This window comes from Argopecten irradians, chromosome 1, assembly GCF_041381155.1.
Source record: "Argopecten irradians isolate NY chromosome 1, Ai_NY, whole genome shotgun sequence".
NCBI classification, from domain to species: Eukaryota; Metazoa; Mollusca; class Bivalvia; order Pectinida; family Pectinidae; genus Argopecten; species Argopecten irradians.
Genome location: NC_091134.1, coordinates 32,949,236 through 32,971,290, shown reverse-complemented (window position 1 = coordinate 32,971,290; position 22,055 = coordinate 32,949,236). Strand labels below are relative to the sequence as shown.

The following is a 22,055-nucleotide window of genomic DNA, read 5'->3' as shown; positions in this document are numbered from 1 at the left end:
CCTTGCTTCATCATAATAAGGATACCATGCAGTGGTACATCAGGATGTTCCACAACACTGTCATTCAAGTGCATTTACCTGTGTGGTTTTCACCTGTATGAAGTGTAAGGAACACGCCCTTGTTAAGTTGATGGTCCACATGACAGGTATATATACATCACCTACATAAATTTCACGATTCTTTAATTGGCACAGTTTTTGTCATTGTTTTTAGACACTTGAGGTAATTTTATATTCAACTTGAATTCCTGATGTCACGAAGTGAGGAACCCTCAACTTTATTTAACAGTGCATATTGTGTGTGTGACTTGCTCATTGGAGCAGGAATTTTAAGGCAGTTGTGGGATATTTTAAGGCAGTTGTGGGATTTGATAGCTGTACAAAAACATCAATCAATACCCTGGAACTAGGTCACATTACATAACACACAGACAGATGTTTTGCTGCAACACTTGCAGATCTCGTGTATATATCCTTGCACACACAATGCTTCACCAAGTCATCTTCAGTCGAAATTACAAAAAAACTAAAAACAAAGGAAATACAAAAATTTCACATTCGGCAAAACAAATTTGCGAATTATTCAATACAAATAGATATGAAGATTTTTCAACTGTTCTGTAGACAATTTAAACTCAATGGCGGTGGAACAATGCTAAAACAACCAATAATAAGTATATGTATACCTGATTATATAGAGGAATGTTTGGTTTAAAACACTTCATATTAAATAGTCTTTGTTGAGGTCATCAGATTTATATTTTTGACAATGACATTGTCTTGGGAGTTTTGACAAAGCAATGCTTTTATATATAATTTGACATGCTATCTGAACCGTGTATTCTAACTTTGTATGCTTGCTTCATGTGTGGCCCTCCAACCTCTCCCCGACTTTGTTCTTTCAATAAAAAACAACATTATTCTGATGAATTATTAACAATGAAGTCTCCCAATGGAATAACCAGGATGAAATATTGTGTGTTTCGTAACGTTTCTGACTTCCGTCACAGTTACAGGTAAAATTCACCATTAAAGCGTCTAGTTCACTAATTGGTAATTCTACCAAGGTCGTTAAAGCTACTGAAAATCTTATAATATGCAACGATTTCTGATTTGGGTACAACTTATAGATATCTCAAAAGCAACTAGAAGACAAATTTGTATGAGATATATATTTACGATTCAGTGTCAATGTATTTATATTACAACTGACATGTTATTTTTTAAGAGCACTAATTTTCAAGATGATAAATGGCCTTTCAAATAAATGTCATCTTCTTTTTCAGCTGGGAGTTTAATCACGAAAACATGCGTAACATTTACATCAGATCCCTGGAGTTAAATACTGAGATGGAAAAAATTGGCAAAGGAAGCGGAGGTGACTAAAATAGAATTGCAGCGGCAGGCTACAGAGCACTACAAAGTCTAAATCTCTGGCTCCAGGCTCCCAGAGATGGCAACTTAACAACCACAATACACCATCATGCAAATTGAATTGGTTCCAGAGAAAGAGTAATGGTAAATTGTTCATCAGTTGTTTATTTATTAAATTAAATTAGATCTACTGGTCCTGTTCCAAGACTGATAACAATATCATTTAAGCTGTGTCAAGTAAAATATGCCAGTACAAGTTTAAAATAGGTGAACATGGTGGGCTTCATTGTCACTTCAAAAAGATGTTTTCAAACCTTTTACCACACAGCAATTAACTTGCCTACTAAAATATGAAACAAGTCACCTTGAACAACGGGAAAAGAAAAATCATCTTGGTATTTAGTTCTATATCACTTTGTTTTATCTATTTTTACAATATCATAGCATTTAAAATTTTAAGACACCCTACTAAATGAAAATTAATTCAATATCTTAAAAGGTTATAAGCATTTTGATTGATCATACAGTGTGAGGAAGTCATGAGATCAAAATGTACTGTAAACAGGTAAGAAGACAGGTGCTGTAATTACTGGTACCCTTTGTTTTGTGTTTTGCGGTTAGAATTACCATACCCTCAATTTCTTTTAAAAGAGTAAAGTTTTTCAGTCAACTGGATACTCATACACTACTGACAATCCACATAAAGATGTAGATCTACATTCTGATCCATCGTAGGGAAGTGTCAAAAACTGTGGGTATGGTGCATCACACTGCTAAATGCGCATGCAGTCAGTGCAGTAAAATGTTAATTTCAGCACATTTTGTTACCTGAGGCGGATCTGAAATTTGCCATTCACGGTACCTTTTGATCACAAAATAAGGTCAAATAAGACTGAGAGAACTACATGAATATATACTAAGGTCATGCATATTGATCTCACTGCTTGGCTCTCCTTGACTCCACAATACATAAACTCATCATTTTAATGACTAACTTGGGACATTTTTCAGCAGCAGTATAAAATGCTGTGTAGGTGTGAAGCTCAAACAGGTATCTTATGTCACCTACTGATATTGATAGAGACTGCACTCAGCTTACATAGTATTTTCTTCACAATTTATATAACATGGTATAACTTATATAATTTTACCTAATACATCACCTTTATCTATAAGTTCATCATACAATCTCACACTTATAACATTCATTTACCAATACATTAAATCTACCTATAGGATATTTACTTAATATCCAACCTTATGCATAAAACCCATCCCAATCTGGTTGATAAATCTCACGCTATATTTCGTAATTCACTCATAACAATTAGACTCAAACCTATATACAAGTATTTGAATTATTCATAATTATGAAATTTCAAATTCTTTTTCTCCCAAAACTGGCAAGAGATATTAATTAAGTTCTCTATACTCTGTCTATCAGAAACTCAAAAATATTGTTTAAAACCCCTTTTTTTCTCTTCTTCTTTTTTTGGTCAAAATGAGCTTAAAGTTATGTTTCAGTAACATATAATTGTATCCTTCTCCCTATACTTATCAAAATGACTTTTATTGGTCACTTTAGAATCAGATATATTTCATAAATAAAACAGGTTAGCGAGGACACACCTTGTTTTCTTGATTTATTAATTTTATCTTAATTTTAATTCCTAATTTATTAATTTTATCTTAATTATGATTTATTCTGGTACTTCTTCATTTTCATACAAGCTACTTGAAGCTTTGCTATATATATAATTAATCCTAGGAATGAGCTTGTAGTTTTTATTGGTTTACACTTAATGTATCAGTCCGCATCATTCACATTATCATGTTTAGTGTACTTTATCTGAAATTGGACCCCAATCCTTCCATTATCTGGACAAAAGGATCATCTAAATATTTAACTACCTCTCTCACTTTTCTCTCTCTCTCTCTCAAAAAAAATGCTCAGTGTATTTTTACAGCATCAGTGGCTATAGGCAAGAACTGAACAGGTTTATTGAAACTGGACTGTAAATCGCTGGACATATTTGATAGATTAATAAAACAAATGGTTTACATAGTTAATGTATATACAGTATTCTTATCCGGGCAAACAGTTCAAACACCGAATTCAAACTGGCAAATTTCCAGCCCATAATCCAATGATTAATAATCAATTTCAGGTATTTTATGAAACAATGATGGCATCAATAATTCGCCTATTATTGATCTGCCTTGCTATAATCTCAGGTAAAACCTAGTCGAACCTGGCACACTCCATCATCACAGCATCCCGAGCCTGGCATGAAATTGGGTATTGTTGTCACTGCATTCATGAATATTCATGAACTAATGGTTTATCCCTTCTACAGTACCTATGGCCCACAGGCATTGGTCAGCCTCTCTCTTTGCATGCAATCACGGACGCACATTTAACATGTATTGATAAATCCATGGATTTATTAAAAACTTGTCTATGGGCAAACAGTCATCCTCCCAGGCCAAAACCGATTCTTTTACATGCAACACTACAATGCTGACTATTGATAATTCATTCTGCTTCCAGATCTAGATAACGCTGTATCTCCTCCCTAAAGGTATATAGGGTAAAGATTGGATTATTTTCACAGCAGCTTCACTCTCTTTGTATTTTTTCTATGCGTTTTAATGGAATATATCTTCAAATTTGAAAGTCATCTCTTGACAAATCTCTACATAGAGAAGCAGAGGGAAAATATCAACCTAAAATGTTTTTAACTGATTCTCTTATATAGGTTTCGTCACATGTTCGAAAAGAAAGCTATGTCATGCTATTGGCAGATTTCTACAAAACCTTTATAGAATCACGCAGCCAGAATCTTGTAATTTCTATCATTATGCAAAGCAGATCATAGTTGCCATTCTGTACATTGGATAAGTTAGTTGCTATGCCAACCATGGATATAAGACAGTTGCCATGGATATAAGACAGTAGCCATGCCTACCTTGTTCTGCTGAAGCCTTCGTTTGACCAACTTGGAACAACAGACATTGACGGACTGCTGGATCCGTGACGTGTTGTGCTCCAGGAAGCTGCGACTGTCAATCAGAAGAACCTGCAAAAATTCAGAAAATCAAATTGAATTAAAAATTTTCAAGTCCATAAAATTTCAATCACATCACAATCAACCATTTCTGAATATTTAAACCTGTTGACCTCTGAAGACATTTATACAATATCTTTAAGTTTGGAACAGTTCATCATGAAAACGAAAAGGTGAATGACTTAAAGCATTAAGTTCAACATACTCATGAAAAGCGATATCTTTAATTAAAATGTTGAAAATTTTGAAATTCATATAAAGATATCAATTCTACTGATGTACTGGTATGTGACATTTGCACTTAGCAATTCAAATATTGACATTTTTTGCTGCATAGAATATAATATATTTTAACTTCGTCATCATTTAAAGCTAAGTAATAAAACCAGATTTATTTTGAATCTTCAACATTTAATTCTCTCATTTTCAAGGTATTGCACTTCAATGGTTTTGTAGCATCCTTCAAATGATTATTGCTTGAATTCATTCAATGTCTTATAAGTAGACATTCTGTATTGATATCTTATTAAACTTTTCTGTATTTTTGATCCAGAGTGTAAGTTGTGACTTTTCCCCTGAAAATTGGGAGTGTCACCTTTATATAGGAGCAACCTATATGTGGACGAAAACCAAAATCAGACAACGTTTTTGCATTATAATGTCATGATTCACATGTGAAATCATAAGTTCTACTTGTCGGTTTAGTAAAGTTTTACCGGTAATTGAGAAATCCAAGGCTTTTCTTTATATAGTTATGTGACATTTCAATTGATGGCTGGCAAGTAAAGATGGTGCAAACCTGTATAAGCAGGTATTCATCATTTACAGTCAAACTGGGGCTCTTGTTTTTTGTACGATGTATATAGTATTTATGTATTGTTATAGTCTTCATCATTTACAGTCAAACTGGGGCTCTTGTTTTTTGTACAATGTATATAGTATTTATGTATTGTTATAGTATTCATCATTTACAGTCAAACTGGGGCTCTTGTTTTTTGTACAATGTATATAGTATTTATGTATTGTTATAGTCTTCATCATTTACAGTCAAACTGGGGCTCTTGTTTTTTGTACAATGTATATAGTATTTATGTATTGTTATAGTCTTTAAGACTACCAGCTCACACAGATTAGGAAGAGCAGTATCAATAATTTAGATAGAACTATTTCTATTACTGATGGTAAATAGATACACAATGGAGACAATTGTCAGTAGAAGCTACAGTACCAATACATCAGCACAACGTCAGGAGTAAAAAGAGGCGAGTAAAAACACATTCTAGTCCTCCTCACTAACCACAATGGAGACATCAGAGATCTTGAAACTTTGCCCAAACTGATCACTTAAATTTCCAATATCATTATCATCAAACATATTTTTAGTTCTATTAACTCTTATTTCCTAAGCTAAAGATCAAACTAATCTTAATAAGTATTGTTTTTTATAATTTTTGTCTAAGCCCTACACAGGGTTAACTTATGTGTAAATGACTATGTGTGAAATGTTTCACAGCAGAACTAGACTGTACCAGTCAGATTGAGAACCATGGCGTCAGTTACATCTAGAGAAAACAGTCAACAAAGTACGTTGGTCTATGATTCACACTGAATCCCCAGTATCCTAGTCTCCAACCCATCATGACACATATCTACCGCTGGACCAGTGACAAAGTCCGCGTCCGGACGGGCCATATTGTGGTCAAGCACTTTCAAAGTCATGTAATCATTGATCAATTTTCTGACCAGGCATAAGCCATAACGGCTATGGTGATTTTATATTATGAAGTATTATCGGTCTTTAGGATATTATCCAAGTTATCAGCTACATCCATGAATAAGCTAATCGTTTCGGGACTCCGAGATAATGCTGCAGATCTTGAGTCATTGGTACATTGTATGGCTGAGGTTTATTTGTAGACTTCCAATTACTGCAGAAAATCTTTACTTATGTTTATGTACCATGAATAGTTTTTCATAACTTAGTTTGCAGAGTTTTTGATGACTTGGTCAAGATTGTTCAGAAAATGGTCATTAGAAGCAAAGCTTTCTTATAATCAACAATTAGGATGATTCAATTAATGTATTAAAGATGGAGGATTTTTTCTCTTGAAAAACTCGGCAAAGATATGGCTTGGTCAAAACATCAAAGCTACAAATGTAGTTTGTTCTGTTTGTTCTCTTTAATGATTTTAATAACTTTCAACAATGATGAAGATTTAGGATGGCTCAATTGCATGACATGTAAAATGTAAAATACCTTGGTACTAATAAAACTTTAAAACCACCAACAGGTACTCATGAAACCTAGTTATCCAAAGTCCTTAGGATGTAATTTAACCATAATGCAAGGGCTATGGGCAAAACAGCTTAATTATCAATGACAAAGATATGAGAAACCTCAACTATATGTACATTTAATTTAGGATCTTAATTTACTTAAGACTTAAGGATCCTAAGCTAAATACACCATGACCTTAAGGTCACAAAACTACATGTACTTATATGGGACAGTAGCTGCTAACTATAAAAGACTATGGATTTCAGCTACTCCAAATTACTCCCAAGAATTTTCTAAGATCCCAAACTATCACTGACTAAGGTTTCAAGTATCTATATACCAAGGCTTATGGTCTTAAGAATTCTAGCAACTTCCAAGACCGAAAGGAACCTAAACTACTTATATAAGTACCAAGGATTTACTAATGATCATGAGATCTCAGTCTATAGCTGACTAAGGACACAAGTATCTATTTCAGACTCAATTAAAGGTACTATTACACAAAACAGACATTTAGAAAATTATCTTTATTACATTTTTCACAGAGTGTAATAATGTAATGGGAATCACAGAGAAATAACAGCGTTAGGTATACGGAGTTACCAAGTGTGTCAATCATCATTAACCTAGTGGGATCTCAGGAGTATGCCATTCTGTACTTAATTTGACTGATATAGAAATTCTTTTCTGTTGACATCATAAATGTAAACAATAAGTATTATATAAATAGAGCTGGTGTAATACTGTGACATGTTACTGTTACTCATAAACCTTCGTCATGGCTAATAACAGAAATCAATATCAAATCAAAACTCAGTCATTTATAATGCCAGATAACAACTTTCTTTATTGCATTTAATGTTATTCGGACACTTAAAACCACCAAGAACGATCCACATCAAAGGAAATCGACTTTTTCAATATCGTTTGATTTATTGAATAGGTGGAATGTAAACTTTCTCATTTACAACAATGTAGTTGGACCTTGTTGATTTGAATAACTTTAAAACGTCATTTAATTCACAGTACTTTTTGGTCCCATTTTATAGTCAAGTATATCAATTGGAAGACTGTTCAAATCATAGTTTTATACAGTAGGTTCAGATGACAAGACTGTATATTCATACTCTATTTGGCTGGTACTCTCTATGAAATCAAAATTTCTTTCTGTAGTAACTTCAATCATATTTTACTACAACATGACCTTTTCAAAACTCAAATTTTACATCTATCTTAAATTGACACAGATTAGTGCTACGGTAGCTACAAAGATGAATTGGTGCTACCACGATTCTGGACATGCAGAAAAATAACAAGACATTGTATACAGCTCAATCAATATCAAGTGGATTGATACAATGCTTCAAAAGCACAAACTGTAACGTAAGATTGTAATGCTAAAGAAACAACAATTTCCTCAGTAATTACACAAACAGGATTTAATCAAATCAATATGAATTAAACTGATTGAACTCTATAGTTGATTTAGTAAGTAAATATTTTGATATGGCATTTATAACCTCATGAACTGGAAGTTGGTGGGACCATTAGTTACTCAGAGTTATTCAGAGTCTTTGCAAACAAGTATTCATCATGACATCATCATTTTGTGAGTGATTTAAAACTCATGTTGTTTTCTCTGAAAAGTACGAAATTACTCTCCCAAACACATGACATCATAATCAATACCTACCCCAAAGGGCAGATAACTCTGTAATATGCAAATGCAGAATAATATGCATAGTGAAATATTCAATCAGAACCAACAGGGTATTTCAGTTATACTAGTTTCAGTTAGTGAGGTTCAACTTTACCTACATATTCAACGAACAGTGGCAAGTGCTGCATGTTGGTCTCAGACTCAAAGAGCCAAAGGTGGATGGCAGCTAAAAAGTACAGCAAGCCAATAGATAAGTATTTGCAGCCCCCTCCCTCAAAAGGTGAAAATTGTATACTAGTTGTTTTGAGATATATGTCCGCAATTTCATCAAACATTGTACTTTTAGTCCAATCAACTGATCGTTTTATGACAGGGAACTTAGGATGCATAATGACCCATACAAGAAAAAACAGGTTTAAATGTTTTATTGCAAAGTAGAAATTTGTTTTTACTTTGAACTTTTTTATAATGTTTACGCTCAAGAAGCTCAGCAACACTTTATAGACAGACATAAAAAATGTATACAATCATACCGAGATCTTTATTTGAAAGACCACAGGTAATTCTAGTGCACATAGCTGCGTTTCTATGTAGTGATCAGTTGAAATTATATAGGTAAATACAGAAGACGTCAACAAAAGGTAAAACTATTTATAGTCACTGTTCCTTTAGGTTGTGTAAAGACGGATGACAGGCACTAAAGGGTCTTTTGCCGCAAATACCAAAGCATTGGCTTTTTATGCCCTACGAGAATACTGACGCGATTAACTTGTCTGAGCACAATACCACACCAAATCGAACCATAACAATAACATTAATCCAAAATAAGTATGACAAGTATTTTTTCATCTAGTTACATATATAAATTATATGCTGTAAAAACTAATGAACATTTTGTAAAATTTTTACTTATCTAAAAATAATAAAATAATTGACTTGACTGCATAGAATGATCTCCCCTTGAATAAAAAGTTTTAAGCCACAGCTTCTTTTGACTGGAAATGTTTATCATTTTTCGTAACAAAAAGTCTTGAAAGGTCTTTAATGTAAAGGTGTTTTTTTAATTCATGTCTTTTCACTACCTTAGCATATGACTAATCTACAGATATTGACATGACCTCATTGCAGTACTTTCTGGCATAAAACATATTTGAAACAAAGTTAATTTCTTAAAACATGATCATGACAACTAAAAATATATGTATATTTGATATTAATTTTATCATAAATCAAACTAATCGACATTTAAACATAAAAGGGAAACTATGGTTAGCTCATATAGTCTATAGAACATGTATGAACAAGCTTAACTCAATACACAACCTGATCAATCACCATACATACACTTCTCACATAGAACAACTTAGTTCATACTTAGTCACTGATAAAACATTTGGCAAAGTAAGGCACCAGAAAAAATATTTTAATAAATGTTTAAATCTTCCCAGGACCCCATCAAGTAGCCACAGAGTAATTGTAGCCAGCTGGGTGACAGATTTTCTTTCTGCCTTTGTCGACAAGTCAAGAAAAAAATCACCCTGAGAAAAAAACTTGACAAAACCCCGCGGATTGCTAGCAGTGAGTCACCTCAGCACAGTAGCTATCTTTAGGCCTGATGCATGTGTCTTTTGAGTTCAATCAAATACGCTAATTTACACTCTATCATTAATGTATAAACTCATTCATAAAGCATGTCAACAATGACAGGTCATATTTTCGGTTCAGTTTCTAACGTTAATGCATAAACTTATCATAAACCATAAAAAGAAATTAATTAGACATTTGTATGGTAGCTAGGAAGATATAAAACAACTTCAGCAATGACTAAAAGTAATTGTTTTTTTGGTTCGTGTCTTGTGATCGTAAAAGTTAGCTGCACAAATTAACATGGAACATTCCATTACACGTTTGGAAAGAGTAATGTTTTACATTTATGAAATGGTATCATTATCACACTGTGAGTATCATCAGTGCTACAATATATGTCTCATTTGTAATATCAAACTTGAAGGTGGGTCGCCAAACAGATTTTCCTCACAGCCCCTCAGCCAGTGTGTCACCCCAAAGTTATGCAGATGACCAGTATGTGATGTCATGATCGTATCCCTTAAGTTAGAGGCTGACTTCAGCATGCACCAAACAGATGTTACAAATATTTCAGTGGCTATCACAAAGCCCCCAGTGTTCATAAACATATGATTCACACCACATTGTGTAGCAAGTTGTCTCCCTTTCCTGCAGAAAGTTGAGGTGTGGGACAATACTAGAACAAGTATCTACACATATCCACTAAAGCTGTAATTTATTATCACATTTATTTATTTATAGCTGTATCAGCATGTAGGAGGAAACCAAAGTGTCCACAGAAAATGTTATCATTATTGGGCGATTGACCTCTTACCTTTTTAATTTTTAATTTAGTTTTAATTTCTATACTTGGAATCGAACCCTGGCCAACAAGGTGAAAAGCAAACGGCTTAACTAATAACTTCAAATGACTGTAAACCATCTCTTTCGTAAATTTTGCGTTCAATGTTAAGTCACAACAAAAGTTTTATTTCCGCAAAATGACATATCTATTTATACATCATTGATACTTATAGGAATAAATTTCATTCAATTTTTAAATAATAATTATTCTTATAAACTTGTTTTGAAATGGAAATAGCGAAATTTATAATAGCCATTAAAGAAAATTGGTAAGCAGTAAATGTACCATACAATGGAAATTAAAAGTGAAAAGGCTCTCTTATACTTATAGAAAGATATTATTATTTTTTCTTAAAGTTTGGCATGTAAGCCTCAAGTCGGTAGTGGTATATAGTTACAGAATGTCAAACATCACAACATATAAATCCCAAAGTAACACATCATTAAATTTTCTCATCTTTCTACTGTCGGTCCATGTTAGTCATGTATTTCATTCACAAAACAATCACCTTCCAATTTCGTCTGTTTTATTGGATTAAGATTGCCCCAGCCCCTATCCCTAAGGGTTTTCTTTTTTCCCTGGAGGAGTCAGCAAACCTTCGACCACCAAAGTATTGTAATGGAACAGTCAAAATCAACTGAAATGGGAAAGTCAATTAAAAAAATAGGGGGAATATTAACAGTTTTAGAAAGATTATCCCCAGTGACTGTGACATAGTTTAAATGTGGATTATCAGAAATAAAGATGATGATGAGTTAGTATAACCCAGAGGCTGCTGTCATTCCTGACGACTGACTCACACTTACCATTATCAATGGTTCCTCTTAAAGTACAGTCTTTGTTCCTTCAAGGTCCTTAACCTATTGGTCTTATGGCAGTACAACTGTTCTAAAGTCATATATAAAAATACTAACTATAAATTTTAATTATGTATATTCCAGATCTTGATAAAAGTAAAATCTTTCATTGTTCCTTTACCATTAAAGTTGGTGTTGATCTTAAACATAACAATGTCAGTACCATTGTTTTATACCATTACATTTATATGCACATGTTTATTTCATATCTAATTATTTAATTTTACTTAATTAGAATTGACATTTTGTTTAAGTCAGTACAGTTATTCTATGGCGTTCCATATCTATTAATTAAAATTTATCTTTTTTTTTATTAATATTTTTATGTCTACTAAATATCAATTAATTACTGAACTTTTAAAATGCCAAATTGTCATATCTAAATAAATGATAGATCATGCTGCATGAAGAATAATGGTTTTTCATTTTAAATATTTTTTGTTTTTTTTTATATCAAAATGTCAATTATCCAAAGCAATTTCATAAGTAAAATTCAGAGTGAGTAGACACACAAAGACATTAAATATTTGTAACATTATTTTGTACAGCTTTATAATTATGCAAGTCTCTGTTTTCATTAATTTGACATTTGATAAAAAGACATTTTCTATCTCTGACTCTGATTACAAATAAACTTGAAAAAAAAGGTTTATTTCTCATCTTCCTTTTAATTAGTAGAAAAATTACAAATGTTTGGATGACTACACACTATATGGTTCGCTAGCCCTCGGAGGAACAATATACAATTATTGGAAAGTTTGATTCATGGCTAATAGGACAAAAGTCGCTAATATAATAATTCATAAAGCTTGGAGCAGCAGCTTCCTTGAGATGAGTCACAAGAAGCATATGGAACCTGTGAGGTCATGACCTTCTAAATTAGCATAATTCCTTCTACAACAAGAGCCATTTGACCAATCGGCCAATGGCAGTGGACCAATGAAGGTGACCATTAAATGATTAATGTTTTGGCAAGTTACAGTCGTTCCTTAATCTTACTGAATTCCAATCGGCACTTAATTTCACAAAGACAAGAACAGAAGTCATGGTTTTAATTGGAGAACATTGGAGGCGATACTGCTCATTAACATAAGGCAAAACCAGGTACTTTAGATGGCTTTGTTTCAAGGTGGAGAATAAATCATTGCTTTAGACTAAAAAAAATTGTATTGTGTTTAAATTTATGGGTAGGGAAATGATTAAATTTTAGTAAGTTTAAGTATAGTTCCTCACAAAACATTCCTCTTATGTGTGTGGTTTTGTTTTTACAGAAGACTGAAGTGCAATTCTTTCTTGCAACTGAAAGCAAGACTTTGAATGTGTTACCTTGCATTCTGCAACATCACACCCATATGATAAATGTGCACACAGTCATATGTAATGTTCTCACCCCGTCGTTGTACTTACAGTACCTAACGTCACTCAAGTCTTATCATAACCTAACAACACCTCTAATCCCTAAAATTAGCACCCAAATTACGCACACTTACCTTCAATATAAAATCCTCAAAGGGAGGCAACTCCAAACAGAACTTAAATCACCAAAGACCTTAGGTGACCTCAAGCACCACCCAGTGTGATCGAGTTGTGTACCCCACACTCCTCACATTTATTTTGTTTTATTTCAAAAGATACAACTGACGGAGAATCAGATGATCTAATAAGTAGCAAGTGCCATATTTCTGCAGGCCATCACAATACTACTCCTTTATTCAGCATCTGATATAAAAAGCTCTATAAAACATCAAAGGGCAACAGACTCCAACAAATTCTGTTAATATTTTATTATATAAAACTCTCATAAAAATACACAAACATTGTACAAAAATTTTCCAATTTATATGTTCCTTTGCTATAACTACATTTTGTAAAGTTGATTTTTCTTTGAAGTTGCATCTTTTATGAGTAATTCTTACAACATGTGTTCATTCTAAAAACTATTTTACTAACAAACATCCTTGTTTTACAACTCAGAACAATATGATACACTACACAGAAATTAACTTCCATCAATTGTTTTCCATTAAGGAAATAACAAATGGACAATTTATTATAAAAGTAAAGTACTTTCAGGCTGTTAAAGAAATTTTTTGGTTTCAATATATTTTCTTTCTCCATGTTTGTGAATTGTACATTCTTCGAAACATTTATTGAATGTTTCATTGATTTATCTATGATAATAAATAATGCAAGATAATTTTTGTGACAAATTTAAGTAAAATAAAAATCTGCCTTTTTCTGTTTAACATTGAATGTTGCTTATAACAAAGACAGGAACAAAAAAAAATCGGTTAAACCACTTTCAACATTTCAAGATACCCAGTAATGACCTTTTGCCATTAACTTTAATTTTTGAAAAAAAAAAATGCTTTTAACTTCACTAAAGGTTGACCTTCCCGAAATTCATTAAACTGCAATATATTTTACTGGAGTGTTAATTTAGCCAAAGTTTGCACAAGGCATGACTCACCCTCTTATATACTGTTTTGTTAAACTACTGAGCAGGTGTAAAATTGACATTTTCACTTTGGAGCTACTAAACATGCTCCACAAGCTTATAACAAAGTGAATACATATAACAAGCTTTCTATCAAAGTATCACCCAATCACTTGTCTGAGAAAGAAAGTAACTCTGTACCTTATATGTATAGATCGTAGATATATATTTAGTCTTGTGAGTCATAGAGCAGGTAGGTGAAAATAAAAGTGATTTTTTTATTCCGACGGCTCAAACAGAAGTGTAGCAGAGTCGATGACCTCTAAGAGTATTAACACTGGAAACAGAGGGTCTGGGTCCAAGAGGCCAGCCACTTGTATGACTCACACCCATCACTGCCACACAGGGAGGGAGGGGTTCAATTAATGGAGTGACAGCCCCATTATTGTCACGTGTAGCAAATCTGACCTGCTTGGACCTGCTTTTCAACTCTGATCTCTAACCTGACTGCAGTGCATCTTGACATTCACCAAATGGAAAAATGCAGTGGTTTTGTTAAACAGAGGGCAGCACCTGATAACTGGTCAGATGTGGTGATATTTGCAAAGAGATTACCTGATTGAAGACAGCATCTGATCGTAATGTGTCCATGTATGGTGTTATCTGGGGTTACCTGGTGGATGGCAGCACATGATATCTGAGGTTACCTTGTAGAGGTCAGCACCTGATACCTAGCCAGGTATGGTGATATCTGGGGTTACCTGGTAGAGGGCAGCACCTGATATCTGACCATGTGTGGTGACATCTGGGGTTACCTGGTAGAGGGCAGCACCTGATATCTGACCAGGTGTGGTGATATCTGGGGTTACCTGGTAGAGGGAAGCACCTGATATGCGACCAGGTGTGGCGATATCTGATGTTGCCTGGTAAAGGGAAGCACCTGATATTGGACCAAGTGTAGTGACATCTGGGGTTACCTGGTAGAAGGCAGCTTGTGATATCTGACCAGGTGTGGTGATATCTTATGTAGCTGGTAGAGTGCAGCAAGTGATATCTGACCAGGTGTGGTGATATCTGGGGTTACCTGGTAGAAGGCAGCATGTGATATCTGACCAGGTGTGGTAATATCTGGGGTGACTTGGTAGAGGGCAGCACTTGATATCTGGTCAGGTGTGGTGATATCTGATGTTACCTGGTAGACTAGGTAGCACTGATATCTGACCAGGTGTGGTGATATCTGGGGTTACCTGGTAGAGGGCAGCATGTGATATCTGACCAGGTGTGGTGATATCTGGGGTTACTGGTAGAGGGCAGCACTGATATCTGGTCAGGTGTGATATCTGGGTTTCCTGGTAGAGGGGCAATTGTGGATATCACCTGTAGAGTGATTGCGATATCTGGGGTTACCTGTAGAGGGAGCATGATGTGATATCTGGGGTTACCTGGTAGAAGGCAGCTTGTGATATCTGACCAGGTGTGGTGATATCTTATGTAGCTGGTAGAGTGCAGCAAGTGATATCTGACCAGGTGTGGTGATATCTGGGGTTACCTGGTAGAAGGCAGCATGTGATATCTGACCAGGTGTGGTAATATCTGGGGTGACTTGGTAGAGGGCAGCACTTGATATCTGGTCAGGTGTGGTGATATCTGATGTTACCTGGTAGAGGGCAGCACGTGATATCTGACCAGGTATGTTGATATCTGGGGTTACCTGATAGAGGGTAGCATGACATCGGGCCAGGTGTGGTGATATCTGGGGTTACCTGGTAGAGGGCAGCATGTGATATCTGGCCAGGTGTGGTGATATCTGGGGTTACCTGGTAGAGGGCAGCATGTGATATCTGGCCAGGTGTGGTTATATCTGGGGTTACCTGGTAGAGGGGAGCACCTGATATCTGACCAGGTGTGGTGATATCTGGGGTTACCTGGTAGAGGGCAGCATGTGATATCTGACCAGGTGTGGTGATATCTGGGGTTACCTGGTAGAGGGCAGCATGTGATATCTGGCCAGGTGTGGTGATATCTGGGGTTACCTGGTAGAGGGCAGCATGTGATATCTGACCAGGTGTGGTGATATCTGGGGTTACCTGGTCGAGGGCAGCATGTGGTATCTGGCCAGGTATGGTGATATCTGGGGTTACCTGGTAGAGGGCAGCATGTGACATCTGGCCAGGTGTGGTTATATCTGGGGTAACCTGGTAGAGGGCAGCAGTTTATATCTAGTCTGATGTTAATGTTGCAATAACTGGACTACACAACCTGGCAATATGCTGGATTCAATGAATAAAGCTAATGATAATTATATAATAGGCTTGTGATGGCTAATTTTTTAATCAGAGATTGGAGAATGGTCAATCAGCTTGAGGTTATAATTACCAAGCTTATTAACTCATTTATCATTCATTGCACAGACAATTTGCACCTCTGTTAAATTCAGTTGTATATTTTCATAATTAGTGAGATACTTTTTTTATACTATATCGCTTGACAAAACAAATTTTAAAAGAGATTTTAAAGCACAAGACCATTTTAGTTAACTAAATTCACCAAACAGGATTAGCTAATGAATGTCAATTAAGAACAATGTCCAACCACTTAAACAATTTCCTATTTTGATGTATCAAACTGTTACCAATAATTTATAACTTAAAATTTTGCTCTGAAGCAAATTAGAAATGAACAGAAATTCAATAGAAAAGCCATTGTATTGATAAAAGTTTAATTTCAAGCACTTTTACAATTTAATTTACCAGCTAAACATTTCAATTTGAGGAAAGCTTTAGACAGAGGCCGAACATCAATCAGTAGTCAGTTAGTCAGCTTTTATTCTTCACATTTCAACGCCAGAATAATGCCATACTTTCACAAATTCCAAATCAATTGAAAAACAATTTGTATAGAAGGCAACTACTGATGAGTCAAACTCATCTAATTAATTATGCATAATTAGCACAGAGATACAAAGCATGTCATTGGGTGGTTTTCATTGGAAACTCAAGTACAAAGGCCTAATTTGCATACAGAATTTTTTATGGAGTCAAGTGTAGTTTCTGCCGTTAGAAAACATGACACCACTTAACGCTACAACTCAATATGACAAGTATGACCAATGTTTGATGGACTGATAATCATTTTTTACCACATGGATGTTAGAATATAACAAAAAACTTGAAGATAGCTAAAACAAATATTATCAATTTACATAACTATTGAGGACAGTCATGACATCACTGGTGTCAGCCTGTTTACACCCAAAACTAGAGTACATCGGCGTCAGCTGTTATATAGCTATATAGCTGTACATGGCTACTAAAACATGCAGTTTATTATGACATAATACCATAAGTCTTTTAATATAAATTTGCTGAACTAAACACTGAGTTATGTTATACTTACAGGAATACAATCATTATTATTATATATACAGTCAAAAGTCAAAGCAATTATTAAATCACAAATTAATTATAATAACATATTCATATATCTTTTCTTAACTGCCTTATAGTGTGTCCATATAAAATATTTTGTGTTAGCCTATGTAATTTATTTTCCTTACAAAAGAAGCATTTTACATTTACAAATTTCCTTTTTCCAACATATATACCTTAATCTACCAGTATCTACAGAACAATCCACCAATGTTTATTGAATAGTGATAAACTACGATCACCTGTACAACTAATTCAGGTTTACGAGTCTTGACCAGGTCAAATGTCAAAACAGTCGGCTGGTGAGTCAGAGAGAACCATCTGGTCATATTTACACTGTCACAGTCCGCTCCTTGTGAGATTGATCAAGATTTTTCATTTTTTTTTCTTTTAATTTCTCATCATCTTTAAAACGTAAAATTTATAGGGTTACAATAATGATTAGATAAAATCAATGGTCATATCAGAACACACAAGTCACCTTGGGTTGGCTGATTTTTACTAGCTTCTTTTAGGCCTTCTAATCTTGTTCTTCCGTTAATTTCGAAACATGCTTTATCTCCTGCTTTGTTACTTTTGTAATACAATGCTCCAGACGACTCAAGAATATCAAACTTGTCAAAAATCTAACACAATACAAATATGGTCAATAATGGGTTAATTGTTGGTGGTTATCTCCCCTTTGTTTTAACCACATTATTAATCGTCAGTGATAAATATCACGTTACATTGTTACTGCACATGAAGATAAGGGAAATACAATAACGTTCGTGGAAAACATTCCATTAACATTTTTAATGGTTTGCGGCAGAAATGGGTTTCACAAGGGAGATAACCTATACCATTATCTTTTTATGACAGAAATTTCAGAGTTGTTTTAAATATACATCTATTGAGTCATATGTTAATGACCTAGCTGTGACCTTGATAAGACCAATGAATGTATAACAGCAACATTCAAATAAAATTCTAAAATTTAATTACAAGTGATGTGTAAATAATTCAGACTATGAGAAGATAATCAATATATACCTTTTTGTTTTGATGTCACTTTTAATGGTAAAGTTTGAACTTTGAAACTTAAACCTTGCAACTGAACATTACATCTTAACCACACACCAAAATCAACTATTAGGAACAATATAAACAAATATGTGAATGAACTAATATGTTGCATGTCTTTCTTTTTCAGAATAAATCCATGAACAGCAAATTTATGGAGGATATATCTATATGGATACTAAATGAAGGATATCATTAAGTCTTAAGTTGGCAGCTGGTAGGATACGCAACATGTCAATCTCTCACTTCAATGACATCAGCAGATTCGAAGCTTTAATACTCTTGTTTTGCTCTGGTGTTTATAAGGAAAAGTGCTCCATTAGTGAGAAAAGGATACATTCATACCCTTTCCCTGCCAAGTCAGATCTAGTCAATCATGATCATGACTGCACATGGTTTTGGCATCCAATGACAAGAAGCAAAGATTAATTATTACTTCAAGAAAAAACGTCTTTTCCTTCTCCAACACATGACTCATTTTTAAGCTGGACTGGTGCATAAGCATTACAATTGTAAACCATTTTTTTCCTTTTCAAAATATAGTTAAATCATTATAGACATTATACCATTTAGAGGCTAAGAACAGACAAAAACTTGCACTGGATATTACACTTTCACTGGATATTACACGCAACAACATAAATTATTTCATCATGGTCTGATTTCTTAAAATAAAAAACATTGATTCATGTCTAAACATAAATAACCTTAATCAACTTAAGTAAAACTTATTGACTAAATCCCAATTTGAAATAAATTCTATTTTTCGTAAAAATCGTGGGTAGATCAGTCATAATTAGTTGCAACTGATTTCAATCTAGCAAAAACAGATCCTATGAAAATACAAAAGTTATGTTTACACTAGCGTACAAAAAGCGCTCAGCTCATTTATATTCCGCCTGAAGTGATCAGATGACAGGTAAATTATCACCGTGCGACCTTCATCAATATTGCTCCGAGAACTCAACACCGCAAGGCTTAGTTTACCGATTCAGGGAAACTGTAGCTCCAGCGGAAAAAAAACGGAGAGAAATCCGCCCCACAATGCATGAGTCATGCATGGGGGAGGTGTGGATGTCATTCAATAGTAATATGTGATGCTTATGAGATCTTATCTCGCCTAATTGCAACTAACAATTCCACTTAAAAAGTGGCCATCAGCCGCATCCGTTTAAACACTCTCTGTTTACACTACCATTTACTCAGCTGATTTTCTACACATAATTGGTTATTAATAAAAGCTAATTAATTTACCTTGATAGTAATAATAGAAAATAAATCAAAGCCTGTCTTGTACTAAGTTTGTTTAGCAGTCATTTTAATTCATTTTCTGGGAGATTATTCTGTTGTGTTATCTCTACAATGTGTTTCCACTGCTTTATATCCGAGTGTGAATAGCTCTTTTATTTATCTGTTTAATGTAACAGAAAATTATTGGACTATAACAGATCCTGTTCTTTTATATAAATCTCTTTGATCAAACTGATTGAAATGCTCAATTTCTCACCTGTTAAGATGTAATTAAAGTAGTACTCAATATTACATTCTTGGTCAAAACATGTACTGAACATCAATACCTTTTCATTTGAAGCAGGGATAACACTTTTGAAAATTTAATTTGTATCAACCTATAATGCTATCTTAATGTTAGTTAATGAAGAAAACTTCCATGTTTTACAGGTAAATAACTCCATTCAATATTTTTGTTTAAGTCTCTGATTTCTTCATTATCCATGACTTTAGTGATTTCCAATGCCTGAGCAATCGCTATTTCATCTCACAATAAGCCAATTAAGTAATCGCCGAGAGCTATTACATTTTCCAGGCATTTAACTTTAATTCACATGATACAGTATCAAACATCACTTAACAGAGTGCCATTAAAACACCCATTGATATGACCTAGCATCATTAAAACACCCATTAATATGATCTAGCACCATCAAACACCCATTATTAAGTAAGCTAGAGTAACTTTGCACAAAAACAACAATAGTTTATGACGACAGCTCAAACATTTTGCCAAAAGGCCTGATCTCTTGGGATGCTACCCATATAACGCTCACATCCATTTTTTATGAATCTCTTATTTCCGACCTTTAATCCATTCAGAAATCCTGGATTTTCCTCGTATGGATACTCCTTCGCATGCAGGTGGGAATTCCATCTAACCACACACCAGCAATATATATCTGTTTGGATCCAGGTAAATGGAACAACTGTCATGAAACTGTCTTTAATCCCTATAGGTTAATTGCACTGTACATGGTTGTAGGTTTTGACTCTATTTTGTATACAATTCTAATAGGTTTGGCGTACTAACAAAAGATTTATATAATGTCAATTATATGTAGAATTTTATATTGAATGCCATTAAACTTCAAAAGACGTTATAACAATTAAAGAGTAAATTCATGTACAGATCAAAACTTATACACTTAACTTTTAAACTTTTCATTGATATCTGACAGAGATTTCAGTAAAATCCTTAATATTTCTAAATGATGCATGTTACACAAGGGAAGTAACTCTTAGTAATTCTTGATAAAAAGGGGATTTAAATAAATCCCATATTTTGAGAGACATATCTTTACATTAAACTAGAAAAGAACATCTGAATGAAATGCTCCATATGAGCATCAGATATACTACATTGTCATGATATAGATTAACATATATTAACAAAGCTGTTTAAAGTGAAAGTCAGTGGAACTTTCTGAAGTGATACTCGGAGAGTGTTGTTTTAGTATCCCAAATGTTTTTATCTATTATCACAATACGATATACTGTATTAATATCATCCAACCTGTGGTAGTCTATTGTATTAATGCCTCATGTTACAGAATTAATACAATGACTATTAAAAACTATCACAGAACCATATACAGTGTATAAATGAACACATCAACAAGAGATCCCAGAGGGATCTTGGCGCCCACCAAAGAATGATCTGTATCTGACAAAGGAAAGATGGATCTTTTCTCTACTTTTTAAACTTTTTCAAACATACTACATATAAAATTTGAGGCAGATCGCTTCAGTACCTTTTGAGAAATAGCGGTAAAAAACTTCAACTATCAAAATCCAAGATGACTCCTTGGCGGCCATCTTGTTGATCAATCTGACCCAAATCACAATATGCACAACTAGGGCCCCAGGGGAACCTACATGTGAAATTTGAGAAAGATCCATTCAATACTTTCTGAGAAATAGCGATAACAAACTTTGAATATCAAAATCCAAAATGGCTGCCTGGCAGCAATCTTGTTGACCGATCGGTCCCAAATCACAATATGCACAACTAGGGCCCTAGGGGAACCTACATATGAATTTTGAGACAGATCCCTTCAGCACTATCTCAGAAGTAGCGATAACAAACTTTAACTATCAAAATCCAAGATGGCGGCCTGGCGGCCATCTTGTTCACCGATTGGTCCAAAAATGCAATATGCACAACTAG

At 34.2% G+C, this 22,055-nt stretch overlaps 1 protein-coding gene and 1 long non-coding RNA gene across 6 annotated transcripts in view; one reads left to right on the top strand and one right to left on the bottom strand.

The window, feature by feature from the left end:
• The window catches only part of LOC138324745 (uncharacterized), a 123,928-nt gene that overhangs the window by 84,154 nt on the left and 17,719 nt on the right, over positions 1-22,055 (bottom strand). For all 5 annotated transcript variants that reach the window (XM_069269864.1, XM_069269898.1, XM_069269882.1 and 2 more), the window contains exon 3: positions 4,344-4,454. In XM_069269864.1, the coding sequence (XP_069125965.1) occupies positions 4,344-4,454 (111 nt within the window). The remainder of the gene's footprint in view (positions 1-4,343; positions 4,455-22,055) is intronic.
• Positions 39-19,562, top strand: LOC138324811 (uncharacterized). The gene is made up of 3 exons (XR_011208684.1): positions 39-146; positions 1,287-1,518; positions 18,726-19,562. It is a non-coding gene; the product is annotated as an uncharacterized lncRNA (long non-coding RNA).